This window comes from Mustela nigripes, chromosome 16, assembly GCF_022355385.1.
Source record: "Mustela nigripes isolate SB6536 chromosome 16, MUSNIG.SB6536, whole genome shotgun sequence".
Taxonomy (NCBI): domain Eukaryota; kingdom Metazoa; phylum Chordata; class Mammalia; order Carnivora; family Mustelidae; genus Mustela; species Mustela nigripes.
In genome coordinates, this window is record NC_081572.1 from 14,520,950 (window position 1) to 14,534,902 (window position 13,953).

Consider the following 13,953-nt stretch of genomic DNA (forward strand, 5'->3'; position numbering starts at 1 on the left):
TTTTTTTTTCTTTTTAAGATTTTATTTATTTTATTGGGGTGGGGGGAGGAGGGACAGAGGCAGAGGGAGAGACTTTCAAGCAGACTCCCAGCTGAGTGCAGAGCCTGAAGCAGAGCTCTATGCCATGAGCCTGAGATCATGACCTGAGCAGAAACCAAGAGTCAGAGGCCCAACCAACAGAGCCACCTGGGTGCCCCTCTAGTAGGAAACTTTCTTAATTAATCCGTTTCTGCCAGTCAACCTCCTTTTCTCTGGGTCCCCACAGAATTTGCTTCTCAGTTTGAAAGCTTTCTTGCAAGTAATAACAGACCAGAGGTAATAACAGAAGTAACAGCAGTGAACAAGTCATATATGGTAGTTAAGTGCCTGGATTATGGATTCCAGAACCAGATCAGGACCAGGTTTGAATCCTGGCACCATCACAGTGAGAGGGGAAGTAACTGAATCTCTCTGCCTTGATTTCTAAAATAGAAGTAAAATTAGTATTTACCTCATATGCATTGTGAAGGATAAAAAAGGTAATATGTATGTAAACACTTAATAATAAGTGTTAGTTCTTCTTGGCTTATTTTTATCCCTTAGATAGCCCTATTCCCCCCCCTAACACCTTGAGGTTATTTTATCATAGTAACTAACTCAATGTTGATATTTTATTTATCATTCTCTCTCACTACACTTAAAGATCATTCACTTATTTAAACACATTTATTATGTTGTGACAATGATTGAGTGACACAACATATACCCTAAATAATTGAAAACAGGTACTCAAACACACGTACGCACACATTCACAGCAGCACTCCTTACAATAACTGAGGAGAACAACCTAAATGTCTGTCAACAGATAAATGCATAAACGAATTATGGCATATACACACAATGGAATATTATTCAGCCATAAAAAAGAAGTTAAGTAGTGGCACATGTTACAACACACATAGACCTTGAAAACATCATGCTGATTGAAAAAAGCCAGACACAGAAGTGACATGTTATGGGGCACCTGGGTGGCTCAGTTGTTAGGCGTCTGGCTTTGACTCAGGTTATGATCCCAGGGTCCTGGGATCGAGCCCTGAGTCGGGCTCCCTGCTCAACGGGAAGCTTGCGCCTCCCTCTCCCACTCCCCCTGCTTGTGTTCCCCCTCTCTGTGTCTCTCTCTGTCAAATAAATAAATAAAACTTTAAAAAGAAAGTTACATGTTATATTATTACATTTATACGAAATAATCAGAATAGGTAAATCCAGAAAGACAATGCAGATTTGTGGGTACCAGGGGGTAGGAGAAGGGTTGAATGAGAAGCAATTGCTTAGCAGGTATGGAATTTTCTTTAGGAGTGATGAAATGTTTTAGAACTAGGTAGAGATGGTGGTTGTACAATACTGTGAATGTACTAAATGCCAATGAATTGTTTGCTTTAAAATGCTTATTTCTCCACTATGTGAATCTCACTGCAATTAAAAAAAATAAAAATAAAAAGAGAAAGAGTTCCTGCTTTAATAGAATTTGTATTTTAGCAAAGGAGCCAGATCAGACAGTAAACCAGTTCATATAAACAAGCAATTTTATATTGTGATAATCACTAGGTGGGAAATAAAGTCAGGGGAGATGGTGGAAAAGCTAAGGAAAAGCTGGAAGTAGAGAGGCTCTCAGGTCGGAAGGGGCTTAGCAGTTTCAGAAATTGCCAGGAGACTGGCAATTTGGCCTGGACTGACTCTTAGAGAACTAGAGGCAGTGATTTTAAAACGAGCCCAAGGAGATAAGCAGAAGCCTCGTCCTGCAGAAACTTACATGTCATGAGAGGGAGTGTGGTATTCACTCTAAGAGCAATGGGAAGCTGGGGAGGGATTTAAGCAAGGGATAAAGAGGAACTGAATTACATTTAACTGTTTTATCTTCTTTTTAAATGCATTTGTGAGCTTGTCTTTTTCCTAGAGGAAAGTATCTCTACAAGGGAGGTTGTATCAGAGTTACCTAGGGAGCTTCTTCTGTTATGTTTTTAAATTTTAAGTCTAGTATAATTAACATACAGTGTTACATTAGTTTCAGGTGTACAATACTGGAGGGCTTATTCATAAACTATAACTGGAAGCCTTGTATTTTGTATGTGTGTGTTGTGCAGGGGAATAGCTGGCAGGGATATTTTGAAATAGCTCCCCAGGGGATTTGCCCCTACTACTTCCTCTACAGCCCTAGAGTTGCTCTAGGATCTTGAATGGCTTGAAATGGATATTAATTGCATTATTATGAATTCTTTACCCACTTTTCATGGGTAGGAAGGGGCCCTGGTTCAATGACTGTAATAATTCCAGTGGCCTGCTCTCAAACTGGCAGGTAGCCCACTTTTAGGCAGAAAGAGGAAAGTGAGCTCCGTGAAGACCAAGAGGCAAGAAAGCAGTGGCAAGGCAGGGCTCATCACTGTTGGAAAGATACCAGGAAGTACAGTGGAGCAGAACTGATTTCTAAAAAGGGCTGGAGGACTATACTATACTATAAACAGGATCTGGGGTGCTATGATGCAAGACTTGGTTAGGGATGAAAACAAAGCAGAGGAATTTATAGTGAAAATCAATCTTGGCTACTCAAAATTATTGTCTGAGTAGCAACAACATAGCTTTGGAGCTCTAGAAGCAATTGTACTACTAGGTATTTAACTTAAGGATACAAAAATAGTGATTAGAAGGGGTACATGCACCCCAATGTTTATAGCAGCAATGTCCACAACTGCCAAAATATGGAAAGAGCCTAGATGTCCATCAAGGGATGAATGGATAAAGAAAATGTTAAAATATATATGATATATATCTCATACAGAATATTACTCAGCCATCAAAAAGAGTGAACTCTTGCCATTTGCAAGGATGTGGATGGAACCAGTCTAAAGTGTATTATGCTAAGTGAAGTAAGTCAGAGAAAGTCAAATACCATATGATTTCACTCATGTGAAATTTAAGAAACAAAGCAGATGAACACAGGGGGAGGGAAGGAAAAATAGGATGAAAATAGAGGCAAACCATAAAAGACTCTTAACTCTAGGGAACCAACTGAGGATTGCTGGAGGGGTGTCGGGGGATGGGGTAGTTGGGTGATGGGCATTAAGGAGGGCACTTGATATAAGGAGCACTGGGTGTTATAAGCAACTGATGAATCATTAATCTCTACCCTGAACCTTGTAATACACTATGTATTGACTAACTTTATATAAATAAAAGAAATGCAGAAGCTTAAGCCCTGCTTAAGCCCAGACCCCAGACCTACTGAATCATAGTCTGCATTTTAAGTAAGAGCCCCAGATGTTTCTTATACTCTTTAAAGTTTAAGAAGCACTGGTCTGATGGCGAGAAAACGCCAGATGACCAGAATGTAGGCTCTGACACACCTGAAACACTTTATTTTGAATACCATATGATACAGGACAGTGGTTTCTGAAAAGGTATTGAATTTTTTTCAATTAAGTACTATAAATCCTGGAGAAAGACCTTACTTAACTGCAGGGAGATTTCTCATAATGCAGAATTCCTCCCCCTGGAAACATTTCCTGTGGAGGAAAAAAAGTACTAGGCTTCCTTAAAGTGAGGCAGAGCCACTTTAAAAATATGCGATAAGAACTCGGCGCTTGGCCAAGTCCGCCCTTCACACAGCTGGATCGGGTCTGGGGCAGCTGATGTTCCTTGGCAGCTCTGAGCTGCTACGACGATGAGCTTTTAAACAAAGTCAAGTTGGCGGCTCTTCCTCCTCAGGGAGCTGAGTCTTTAATGCTGAAAAATGTAGAAAGGAGACTTAAGAAAACTATTTTCACAGAGCTAAGCGGGAGCCTCCGGGAGTTGGCTACAACGGGGAGAGGTCAAGAACCCGTTCACTGCTGAAGCCCTACGTGACCTTCAACCTCTGACCCCGCGCCTTGCACAGCGTTTCCTGCGCCGCTTTCCGCCCCCGCCCCTCCGGCCGAGGGCTGGGCCACGGGGTGTGGGCGTGGCTCTAGGGCTGGCTGTTAGGGGCGGGGCCTGTTAGGGGCGGGTCTCGCGAGGGGCGGGATTTGAGGAGGCATCCCGGCATTGGACTGCTGGTTCTAGGCGGGGCCTAGCGCTGGGCTTGTTTGGGCGGGGCTGGGGGTTAGTTGCCGCCTCCGGGTAACTGGGCCCTGGCAGCAAACCTCCGGAGGCCGCGGGCGGCAGGCGGGCCGGCGATAGATCCCGGATCCGGAATTCCCCGGGCAGGACCGGAATCAGGATCGGCCCTGCCCCAAACCGAGTCTGCGAGGAACTCGAGAACTTGGATTGGGAAATCCCGGAACCCGGATCAACAAACCCCAGAACCCGGAATTTAGATCGGAAAGTCCCGGAGCACGGATCGCGGAGCGGACTCGACACGGAGTCCGGAGCCCGGATCGCGACAGCGCCGGACGGGACGGAGCGATGTCGGGCCGTGGCGCGGGCGGGTTCCCGCTGCCTCCGCTGAGTCCTGGTGGCGGCGCCGTTGCCGCGGCCCTGGGAGCGCCGCCTCCGCCAGCGGGACCCGGCATGCTGCCCGGACCGGCGCTCAGGGGGCCAGGGCCGGCCGGAGGCGTGGGGGGCCCCGGGGCCGCCGCCTTCCGCCCCATGGGCCCCGCGGGCCCCGCGGCGCAGTACCAGGTGAGCCGCGTGGATGGGCGGGCGGCCCCGCGAGCACGCCCGGGGCTGCGGGCGATGGGGGGCCTCGAGTGAGGGCCCCGGGGCGGCCGCCTTGGCACAGGGCACAGGGGCCCAGCGTGCGGAGTGCGCGGGACTTGGTGGAGGGCAAGACCGGGTGGTGGGGCAGTTGGGGGAGAGGGTAAGAGCGACCCTGGGATGGAGGGAGGCTCTGGAGGCTTTCTTAGAACAGGGATTCTGAGTAACTGAGAGATGGAGGAATCGGAGCCAGTGAGCTGTGAGCGAGTGGGCTGAGAAGTCTAGTGTAGATCTAGTGTAGTCTGGTATAGTTTTTAGGGTAGGGGGATCAGGGAAGTGCTGAGAAAGTTTTGCAAAAGGGCCCTCACTGAGAAACAAGGGTTACCCTGCATTGGCCTTGGTCCCACTCCAAGTCTGCGCTGTTTTTTTTCTAGTTGGGAACTGGCAGAGCTCTAGCGTGTCTGAGATGGCTCCCAGCTGCCGAGGAGGAGGAAGAAGGGCCTGGCTTCCCACGGCTTGGGAGATCGAGCCTAGAGCAGGGGGATCTCAGCTTGTGCCAGGCAGGGTCTTCTCCAGGTCAGGACCCTGGCGCAGGATGGCTCTGGGTTTGAGTAGAGGTGGTGGCCGCCAGGCCTGAGGCGGAAAGCCCAGCCCACTCTGGGCAAACTCTCTTTTTGGCTCTCTGCTGGTGTCCTAGTGTCCAGGAGTAGATTGGTCTGCAGGAGCGGAGAGGCTTCACCGAGTCCTGCTGGTCTAGGGCTGGAGGAGCCTGGGAGAGTTGCTTCAAAGAGTTCTGACCCCTTTGGAGTTTGGCTTAAAGAGAGAACTTCTCAGGTTGCAGCTTCAAAGGCCATTGAGAGACAGAGACTCTATCCTTAGGGCTTGACCCTGCTGGGGGAGCTCCTCAGTCGTTTCTCACCCCACCCCCCTCCAGTGCGATGTTTCTGGTTGCTCCAGAATGCTTGGGAATGGTCCCCATCCCTTTTCCCACTCTCTCTCCACCTTTATTTCATCTTTAGGTTCTAACAACGCCATAGCCCACGCAACCCATGTGCCCCAGCATGTGGCACTGGCTTCTTCGCTCATCTCCCAGGGAGGTTGGGGCTTGCTCTGCTCCCACCTCATGTCTCCAGGTAGCGGCTGCACAGTGGATCCTCACAGAAGAGGGTGTGCATATCTGCCCCCCCCCCCCCCCGCCGGAGCTCTGATCCCTCACTTTCTAAAGAGATGCTTAACTGGGGACAGTGATTGTCCCTTCTTGTTCCTCATTCTCCCTCCTCCCTGTAAAAACAAAAACAAAGCGTCTGGGTATTGACGGAGATAGACCTGGTCCCAACGACTCCATCTTTTCCATCCTGCTTTCCCATTTGGGGACTCATGGGTCCAAGGTGATGCTGAGGGGTCCCTGCATGAGTCATTCCAGCCCCTGGGCCAGGTGGCTGAGGACTGGCCTTGGAGACTCCCTGTGGGCCTTTGGCCTGAGATGGATCTAAGGAAGAAAGAGAAGCTTCTCCGGTGTCTTCTGCTCGAAACCCGTTGGCCATGTGGCCTGGGAAGAGCCCGTGGAGAGAACAGGTTGCACAGCCTTGTGTAGGGAGTGCTCTTGGGCCAGTGGCAAGGTCCAGACTGGGTGGCCCCAGGCTGCTAGGACCAAGGGGAAGACGCTGAGCCTCTGCTTCCACAGGCTTCCTATCCCACCAGCTTTCCTTTTCTTTTTAAGATTTTATTTATTTGAAAGAGAGCATGAGTGGGGGTGGTCGGGGGTGAGAAGCAGACTCCCCGCTGAGCAGGGAGCCTGACTTGGGGCTCAGTCCCAGGACCCTGGGATCAGGACCTGAGCCAAAAGCAGTCGCTTAACCGACTGAGCCCCTCAGGTGTTTTTGTCACCTCCTCCCCTCCTCTCCCAGGGAGGGGGGGGCAGTGGAGGTCCAAGGGGAGAGGGAGGACCCGGTTCACTCTGGCTGAGTTCGAGAAAGATGGTGCTTGGCCTCTTTGCAAGTCCAGCTGTGTGACTTCAGGAGATGGCGCTTGAGATCTGAGGAGCAAAGGGGTTCCTGTCGGGGCACATGAGCTAGAAAAGCCAGGGTTTCGGGGCCCAGTTGGGCAACTAGGGGAGCCCCTAGAAAGAAGGGAAGTGATGACCCGCCTCCCTCCACTTTGTGGTTCTAGCCATGTCCGTACTCAGCAGAGGAGCTTAAGGAAAACAAGAAATGAAAAAAACAAAACCCAAAGAAGCACAGATTGTTGGGTTCACTCCAGAGTTCAAAATATGTTCTACTCACGGAGGGCTGTGTTCTCTTCTCTCAGGCCCAGCCACCTGCCCCTGCTGTCGCGGGTGTGGAGGCAGAGGCCCACCTAGGGTGTGGGCTGGTGCGGGGCTGGGGGTGGGGGGACACTGTCGCACGCTTCCGAGGTTCAGGGCACTGAGCCAGGCCTGCCCAGTTCTGCTGCAGGCGGGGACCTTGGAGAGACCTGACGTGTGTGTGTGTGTGTGTGTGTGTGTGTGTGTGTGTTGTTTTGTTTTGGTGGTGGTTTTTTTTTTTTTTTTTTCCTCCTGGGTTTTTTTTATTTTGAAGAGGAGTTACTGGTGCTTCAAAGAGCAGGTGTGGAGCTTGGCAGGACTTTGTGAGCTGTGAGCAACCTTCCCCCGGGCCCCTGCTCTCTCTTGGGAGAAGCTGGGGGCCCTGGGCAAGCAGGAGGAGGGGGTAGCTCTGTGCCTGGGAAGTCGGGAGCCCATGTCTGGGAGGAGCCTATTCCAGGCCCTGTCTATGCCGCCTTGACTTGGGACTTCCTGCCACAGGAGCACCTGCCCAGGAGGGATGGGTGGTGCCCAGGAGGTTTTGTGAACGCCCTAGCGAGTAGCTTCCCACCCTAGTGAGTGGCTTCCCGGGGACCCAGCGGCCCGAGCTCGCTCTCCGCAGATCGCCAAGCTCCACTTGTTCCTCCCCTCCGGCTCAGGCTCGGGCTGGGGAAAATTCGGCCAGGATGTCTGGGGCCTGGGCTTACAGCTGTGGCCACACGGGGTTTTTTTTCTGTAATCTCCGGCCGTGGCTCATGAAGGCTGAGAAATAAAAAATGGGCTTTCAGCTTTCAACAGCCCAGACGAATCTTTTCCTGACGAGGAGAAATTGTGGCAGGACTCCTGAGGACCCAGAGTCCCCTCCATTTAACTCCGTTTGCACAGATGCTGGTCCCACTGCCGTCTCCTCTCCCCTGCCCTCCATCTCTGGTCAGGAGTCTGGCCCTCTGTGCTGAAAACAGAGGTTCAGGGCTAGATGAAAAAGTAGGGGAAGCATCTCATCTCCATGATACTGGGCCAGGGGTGGGGGGGATCCTCTGATTTGGTGCAAGTCCCCACCCAGCCTGGCTTGGTTGGGTGGTTGTGCTGGTTGCATAATCTGGGCCCTGGGGCCAGCCCTGAGAAGCTGCCAGGGACAGTGTGTGCAAGGCAGAGCTGCCAAACAGGCCTTGCAGGCAGCAGCTGTGGGGAGGGGGGCAAGGGGCCCGGGGAGCTCCCAGAAATGTTGGGGAACTGGACCTTGATGGGAAATCCTTCTGCAGGCTTCTACAGCAGCCGTTTCTGTCACCCAGATTCCTGGTGACCCTATGCCTGATCTTGTATCCGAGGATAATCTCATCTCTGTTCTCCAGTTTAGGACCGTGTGGGCTGAATTCAGGCTCAGTTTTGCCCAGCAGCCAGGTGGTACCTGGACCCCAGATAGAGGCTGGGTCCCGGCGGCTCTCCCAGAGGCCACCCAGGAGCCACAGCTTTCCTCTCGGGGTCTTCTGGCTTCAGGGTGGGCAGCAGGGCAGTAGGGAGGTGGAGAGAAGGGTCCAGGTCTGGGTTGTAAGGAGGGACCATATGGTGACCAGATGGTCTCCGGACTCTGCTGAGGCCACCCCCACCAGTCGGGACATGCTCCAAGCCATCCTGCTGGAATAGCTCACCTAGGGGGCCACTGCCTGATGGGCACGCCAGCCCCTTGGACCATCTTCCTCCCCTTGGTCACACTGCTGAGCTAGTGCTAGGAGATGGCTGTTGGGCTTTTGCCTACTACTGTCACACTGTACCTCTCCACCCGGCTGGGACCGGCCCCCACGCCGTGCTTTCCTGTTCCGTTGGATGGGAGTGCTTGGTGGGGCCACATGAGGCGATCAGGAGTGCCTCCTACCCCTCTGGTCCCAGGGAGCAGGGCATTGCCTGTGGGGCGGGGGCTAGAAGGTGGGGCTGGGCCCTGAGACACTCCCACAGGCCCTTCTGTCTCAGGCGGGCTCTCGTCCCACCCCCTGGGTTCCGGCAGGCCCCATTTGCTGGCACAGATGCCAGGGCGGGGGATGGGGGCAGAGCAGGTGTGGTTTATATTTCTCCTCTCAGGCACCTGCTCCCCTTTGTTCCTGGCCCTCCGCCCCGGGCTCTGTGGTGTGCTGCTTCGGGCCTGACCTGGCCCAGGAGAAGGATGGAGAGAATGGGTTACAGGCCCCATGGGGCCCTACCGCTGACCTATGCACCCCCATTGGCTTGCTTCCCCCAGCGGCCTGGTATGTCACCAGGGAGCCGGATGCCCATGGCTGGCTTGCAGGTGGGACCTCCCGCTGGATCTCCCTTCGGCACAGCTGCTGCACTTCGACCTGGGATGCCGCCCACCATGATGGACCCATTCCGCAAACGCCTGCTTGTGCCCCAGGCCCAGCCCCCAATGCCTGCCCAGCGCCGGGGGTAAGACCATCCCATTTCTCCTCCCTCCTCCCGGCTCAGCTACAGTGGTGACAGAGAGTCCTAAGAGCTCTGATCTGCCTGATGGGCACACCATCAGGCATGAAGTTGGGGAGGAAGACTCCTGGCTCTTCTTGGGGAGAGTCCTACCTAGGGGCTGGAGGGGTGGGTGTGGGGGAGGTGTGTTTGGATCACTGATGTCGTGAGTTTTTGTCCTCCCTAGGTTGAAGAGGAGGAAGATGGCAGATAAGGTTCTACCTCAGCGAGTGAGTATGTTGGGCAGGGGCCCAGGAAGCCTGCGCAGTAGCTGGTGGACTGTGGGTGCAACCGGGCTCCCCCAGTCCTGGGGTGGAGGGACAAGGAGCCAGAGATGCAGCAGAAACAAGTTGAATTCCTCCCTTCCTCCAGATTCGGGAGCTTGTCCCAGAGTCTCAGGCGTACATGGATCTCTTGGCTTTTGAGCGGAAGCTGGACCAGACCATTGCCCGAAAGCGGATGGAGATCCAAGAGGCCATCAAAAAGCCTCTGACGGTGTGTGTGCAGCCCTGGCCAGCCCTGGGCTTTCCCAGACTTCTCTGTGTCTCCTTGGTCTTGTTTTCCGGGGGCCAAGCACGGGGCTGCGATTTCTCAACGCTGCTGGCCGCAGCCCATTAGTGGAGCATGAACTCAGTTTAACATGATGGGACCAGCATGTTTTTAACAAAAGAGAAAAGTAGAAATTATGATACTTCACAGTAGTGTAGTAATTACCTTAGAAGTATCATTTAGTGACATTTTGTTTCAGTTGTTTATATATGTGGATTGTGGGTCACGATTTAAAATGTAAACGTTATTGATCATGGTCAGAAGTTTGCAGGGCAAGACTAGAGGGTAGGTAGGGATAGTTCCTGTCTCCCCAGCCCTGCCACCTTTTAAAAAATAATCTCGAACAGTCTCCTGAGTGATGAAAGCTTCCAGAGACAAGGATACTTTGGGGCCATGATGGGTGTCTGAGTTGCCATTTAGTGTGAGCTGGAGACTTCAGATTTGCCCGACAGCAAATCCTGTATGTCCCCGTCACACCACCAATCCCAGTGTTGGTATTGTCGGTAGCCCATCTGTCCCCCGCAGAACTGTGAGTTCCTTCCAGTCTGGGACCGGGATTTGTGGCTCCTGATTTCTGGTGCCTGACAGGGTGCCTGGCCCGTCTACACTCAGTATTGATGTTGAATGAATTCAGACAGGAAGGCTGAGTAGCATTGTTTCCAGCCTGTTGGCTCACCTCTAGCTGGCTGTCTCTCTCTCTCTCTAGCAAAAACGAAAGCTGCGGATCTATATTTCCAATACGTTCAGTCCCAGCAAGGCAGAAGGTGACACTGCGGGGACGACAGGGCCCCCCGGGGGAACCCCTGCAGGGGACAAAGTGGCTTCCTGGGAACTCCGAGTGGAGGGAAAACTGCTGGATGATGTGAGTTGGGGAAGGTGGTGACTGGAGGGGAGGTGGCCTGTGTGGGGTAGAGACTGGGCCAGACACTGGGGCACTTCAGGAGAAGTCCTGCCTGAGGGAGAGGGCTCTGCTCAGGGTCACAGCTCCAGGCCGCTTAGAGGTTGGAGGGTCAAGATCTGTTTGGTTGTTACACTGGTTATCCTGCAGGGGGCAGTGAGGCATCTTGAGGAAAGGGGTGCCCCTTTCTAATTCAGACCCTGTTGGCTGCTAGCTGGGCTGCACCCAGAGTCCCTTCCGGGTACCCGGTCTCCCTGCTTCTTCTGGGGGCCCCGAATCTCCAGTACCCTGAGCCTGAGAGTTGAAATAGTCCTTTTGTCCGGGGCTTCACCTGGGTCAGGTCTGAGAGCCCCGCAGCACCCCTGCTTACACCCGTGACCGTTCCCCAGCCCAGCAAACAGAAAAGGAAGTTTTCTTCGTTCTTCAAGAGCCTCGTCATTGAGCTGGACAAGGAGCTGTATGGACCTGACAACCACCTGGTGGAGGTGAGAGGCCCTGGGGCGTGGGGAGCACAGGCTGACGTGCTGTGGGGGGTCAGAGAAGTGGCCTTGGGCCCCTGGAGGGCCAAGCGTGTACACCTGCCCGCTCCCTTGGTGACGAGGTCTGCTCGCTCCTCCCCGTCAGTGGCACCGGATGCCCACCACCCAGGAGACTGATGGCTTCCAGGTCAAACGGCCTGGAGACCTCAACGTCAAGTGCACCCTCCTGCTCATGCTGGATCATCAGGTGACAGGGGTCTGGGGCCACAGGGAGTGCTTTTGGGGAAGGGGGCAGGTTCCTGTCGCACACCCTTCCCGTCCTTCCACTTTGGTTTCTCCCACGAACACAGCGCCACCCCCTGACTCCCCTCTGTGCATCTCCAGCCTCCCCAGTACAAGTTGGACCCCCGACTGGCAAGGCTGCTGGGGGTGCACACACAGACCAGGGCGGCCATCATGCAGGCCCTATGGCTTTATATCAAACACAACCAGCTGCAGGACGGGCACGAGCGCGAGTACATCAACTGCAACCGGTACTTCCGCCAGGTGAGCGTGGACCTCCCCACGCCGCTCGCTGCCCCGCCCTGCCCCCTGCTCCACAGCCCCTGCGGGGCAGGTTTCTGGCCACCTTCTCCACACTGACCCTGGGATGGTGCACTTCCCTCTGTGCTCTCAAAGGCATCACCGAGCCTTTGGTACTCTCTAGATCTTCAGTTGTGGCCGCCTTCGTTTCTCCGAGATTCCCATGAAGCTGGCTGGGTTGCTGCAGCATCCAGACCCCATTGTCATCAACCATGTCATTAGGTAAAAGAGCCTTCCCATCCTCCTCTTCCCATTTCAGAGCCCTTTACCTTTGCCTTGATCTAAAAGCCAAAGAGAAGTAGCACGTTTGGTTTCTTGCCTGCTGCGCGTGTGTAGGTTTGGCCCAGGTCGGTGGGATGAACATAGCTCTAAGCTTAGCCATCCCCTTCTGTGTCCTGCCTGCAGTGTAGACCCGAACGACCAAAAGAAGACCGCATGTTATGACATTGACGTGGAGGTGGACGACCCACTGAAGGCCCAGATGAGCAATTTTCTGGCCTCTACCACCAATCAGCAGGAGATCGCCTCCCTTGATGTCAAGGTGGGCCCTCAGCCCCTCCAGCCCCTGGGATCCAGGATGGGGCTGGGCTGGCTCTGTTGGCATTTCTGCATGTGAGCACCTTGCAACAGTATTGGTGAGTCCGGACTGACACATGGACTCTCTTCTCCAGATCCATGAGACCATTGAGTCCATCAACCAGCTGAAGACCCAGAGGGATTTCATGCTCAGCTTTAGCACCGACCCTCAGGACTTCATCCAGGAATGGCTCCGCTCCCAGCGCCGAGACCTCAAGGTATGGTCCCCATCCTGAGGTTGATCCCAGGCTAGGCCCTAAGGGATGTTTACCCAGGTCACAACTTCCGCTTCCTGGGGCCAACTCGCACAGGGGCGGGCACAGTGCTGTACGCAGCTCTCCTCCTGGCTCTCTGCAGATCATCACGGATGTGATCGGGAATCCGGAAGAGGAGAGACGAGCTGCTTTCTACCATCAGCCGTGGGCCCAGGAAGCAGTGGGGAGGCACATTTTTGCCAAGGTGAGGCTCTGCCCTATGCGCCCTCTTGAGCTCGTGGGCAGCAGAGTCCTGAGCCACTCGTCTCTGCTCTCTCCCCCCAGGTGCAGCAGCGAAGGCAGGAACTGGAACAGGTGCTGGGAATCCGCTTGACCTAACTGCTCAGGGACCCCCTCCTCTGCTGGGAAGGGGACCACCCTCTGGCGTCACAGACACATAGGCTAAGGATGGGATGAGGGGTGCCTCCTGTCCCCCTCTGCTCCCCAGCTAGAGCTTCATAAATGTAGTGCTAGGATTCCTTGTTGCTTGGTCCCCAAAGCCTTATACTTACTTTTTACTTTGGCTTTAAATGGCTTCTCCGCAGCTGCCTCCTTTGCTCCCTGCAGGCAGGCGGGCCCCAGTCGGTCCGCCGGAGGCTATGCTTTGACGGACATGGTCACGGAGCCTTTTCAGGCCCAGGCCCGCTGGCTTTGCTTGTTTACAGACCCCCTCGGGGCCAGTGTCCGAGCTGGCTCTGGGGAGCTGGGTGAGAGAGAGGAGCACAGCTCACACTCTTCCTGGCCTTTCTAAACCAAAGTTCTTTGCCATTCCTACCAGCCCAGCCTTGCTGCTGGTTTTTCCTTTTCTTTGGGTATTTGCACTATGTGGGAAGCAGGTTTTTCTATGCGGGAGCCACTTTTTTTGTACAGGGGTAAGTTGGGGTTTTCAGGGAGCCCTGTTTGGTGCCTCCTTCTGTTTTTCCTCAATCTATGCAAGCGGCTCTGGCCGCCATCATCTCCTCGGACGCCAGAGGCCTGCCAGCCCAGCTCTTGAGCCCAGGGTGGTAGAGCCGCCCCCAGGGGGGCTCCAGTTCTCTGGCATGGCCTGAGGTACGGGTGTGCGTGCTTGGTGGAGGGCGGGGGGACGTGAGGGGGCAGGGAGGAAGGTCTGTCGCTGCCCTTCAGAGCTTGGTAGAAGGGTGGACCCCAGGGCTTGGCAAGTGCCACTTCTGGCAGGTTTGGAAATTTCCAAATAAATCCTTGTTTATTGGTGGTACCC

The 13,953-nt window shown here is 53.9% G+C and overlaps 1 protein-coding gene across 1 annotated transcript; it reads left to right on the forward strand.

Annotated features, from left to right (window-relative positions):
• Window positions 1–4,116: 4,116 nt before the first annotated feature.
• SMARCD2 (SWI/SNF related, matrix associated, actin dependent regulator of chromatin, subfamily d, member 2) lies at window positions 4,117–13,950 on the forward strand. The gene is made up of 13 exons (XM_059380502.1): window positions 4,117–4,631; window positions 9,179–9,363; window positions 9,584–9,626; window positions 9,769–9,891; window positions 10,652–10,807; window positions 11,233–11,328; window positions 11,468–11,569; window positions 11,707–11,868; window positions 12,029–12,126; window positions 12,310–12,445; window positions 12,576–12,698; window positions 12,838–12,939; window positions 13,020–13,950. The coding sequence occupies exons 1-13, from the start codon at window positions 4,416–4,418 to the stop codon at window positions 13,071–13,073; spliced, it is 1,596 nt and encodes a 531-aa protein (XP_059236485.1). The 5' UTR covers window positions 4,117–4,415; the 3' UTR covers window positions 13,074–13,950.
• The last annotated feature ends 3 nt before the right edge of the window (window positions 13,951–13,953 follow it).

Coding starts and splice junctions, on each gene's coding strand:
- SMARCD2 (XM_059380502.1), top strand. CDS start 4,416: ATGTCGGGCCGTGGCGCGGGCGGGTTCCCGCTGCCTCCGCTGAGTCCT. Junction 4,632..9,178: donor GCCCCGCGGCGCAGTACCAG/GTGAGCCGCGTG, acceptor TGCTTCCCCCAG/CGGCCTGGTATGTCACCAGG. Junction 10,808..11,232: donor AGGGAAAACTGCTGGATGAT/GTGAGTTGGGGA, acceptor ACCGTTCCCCAG/CCCAGCAAACAGAAAAGGAA.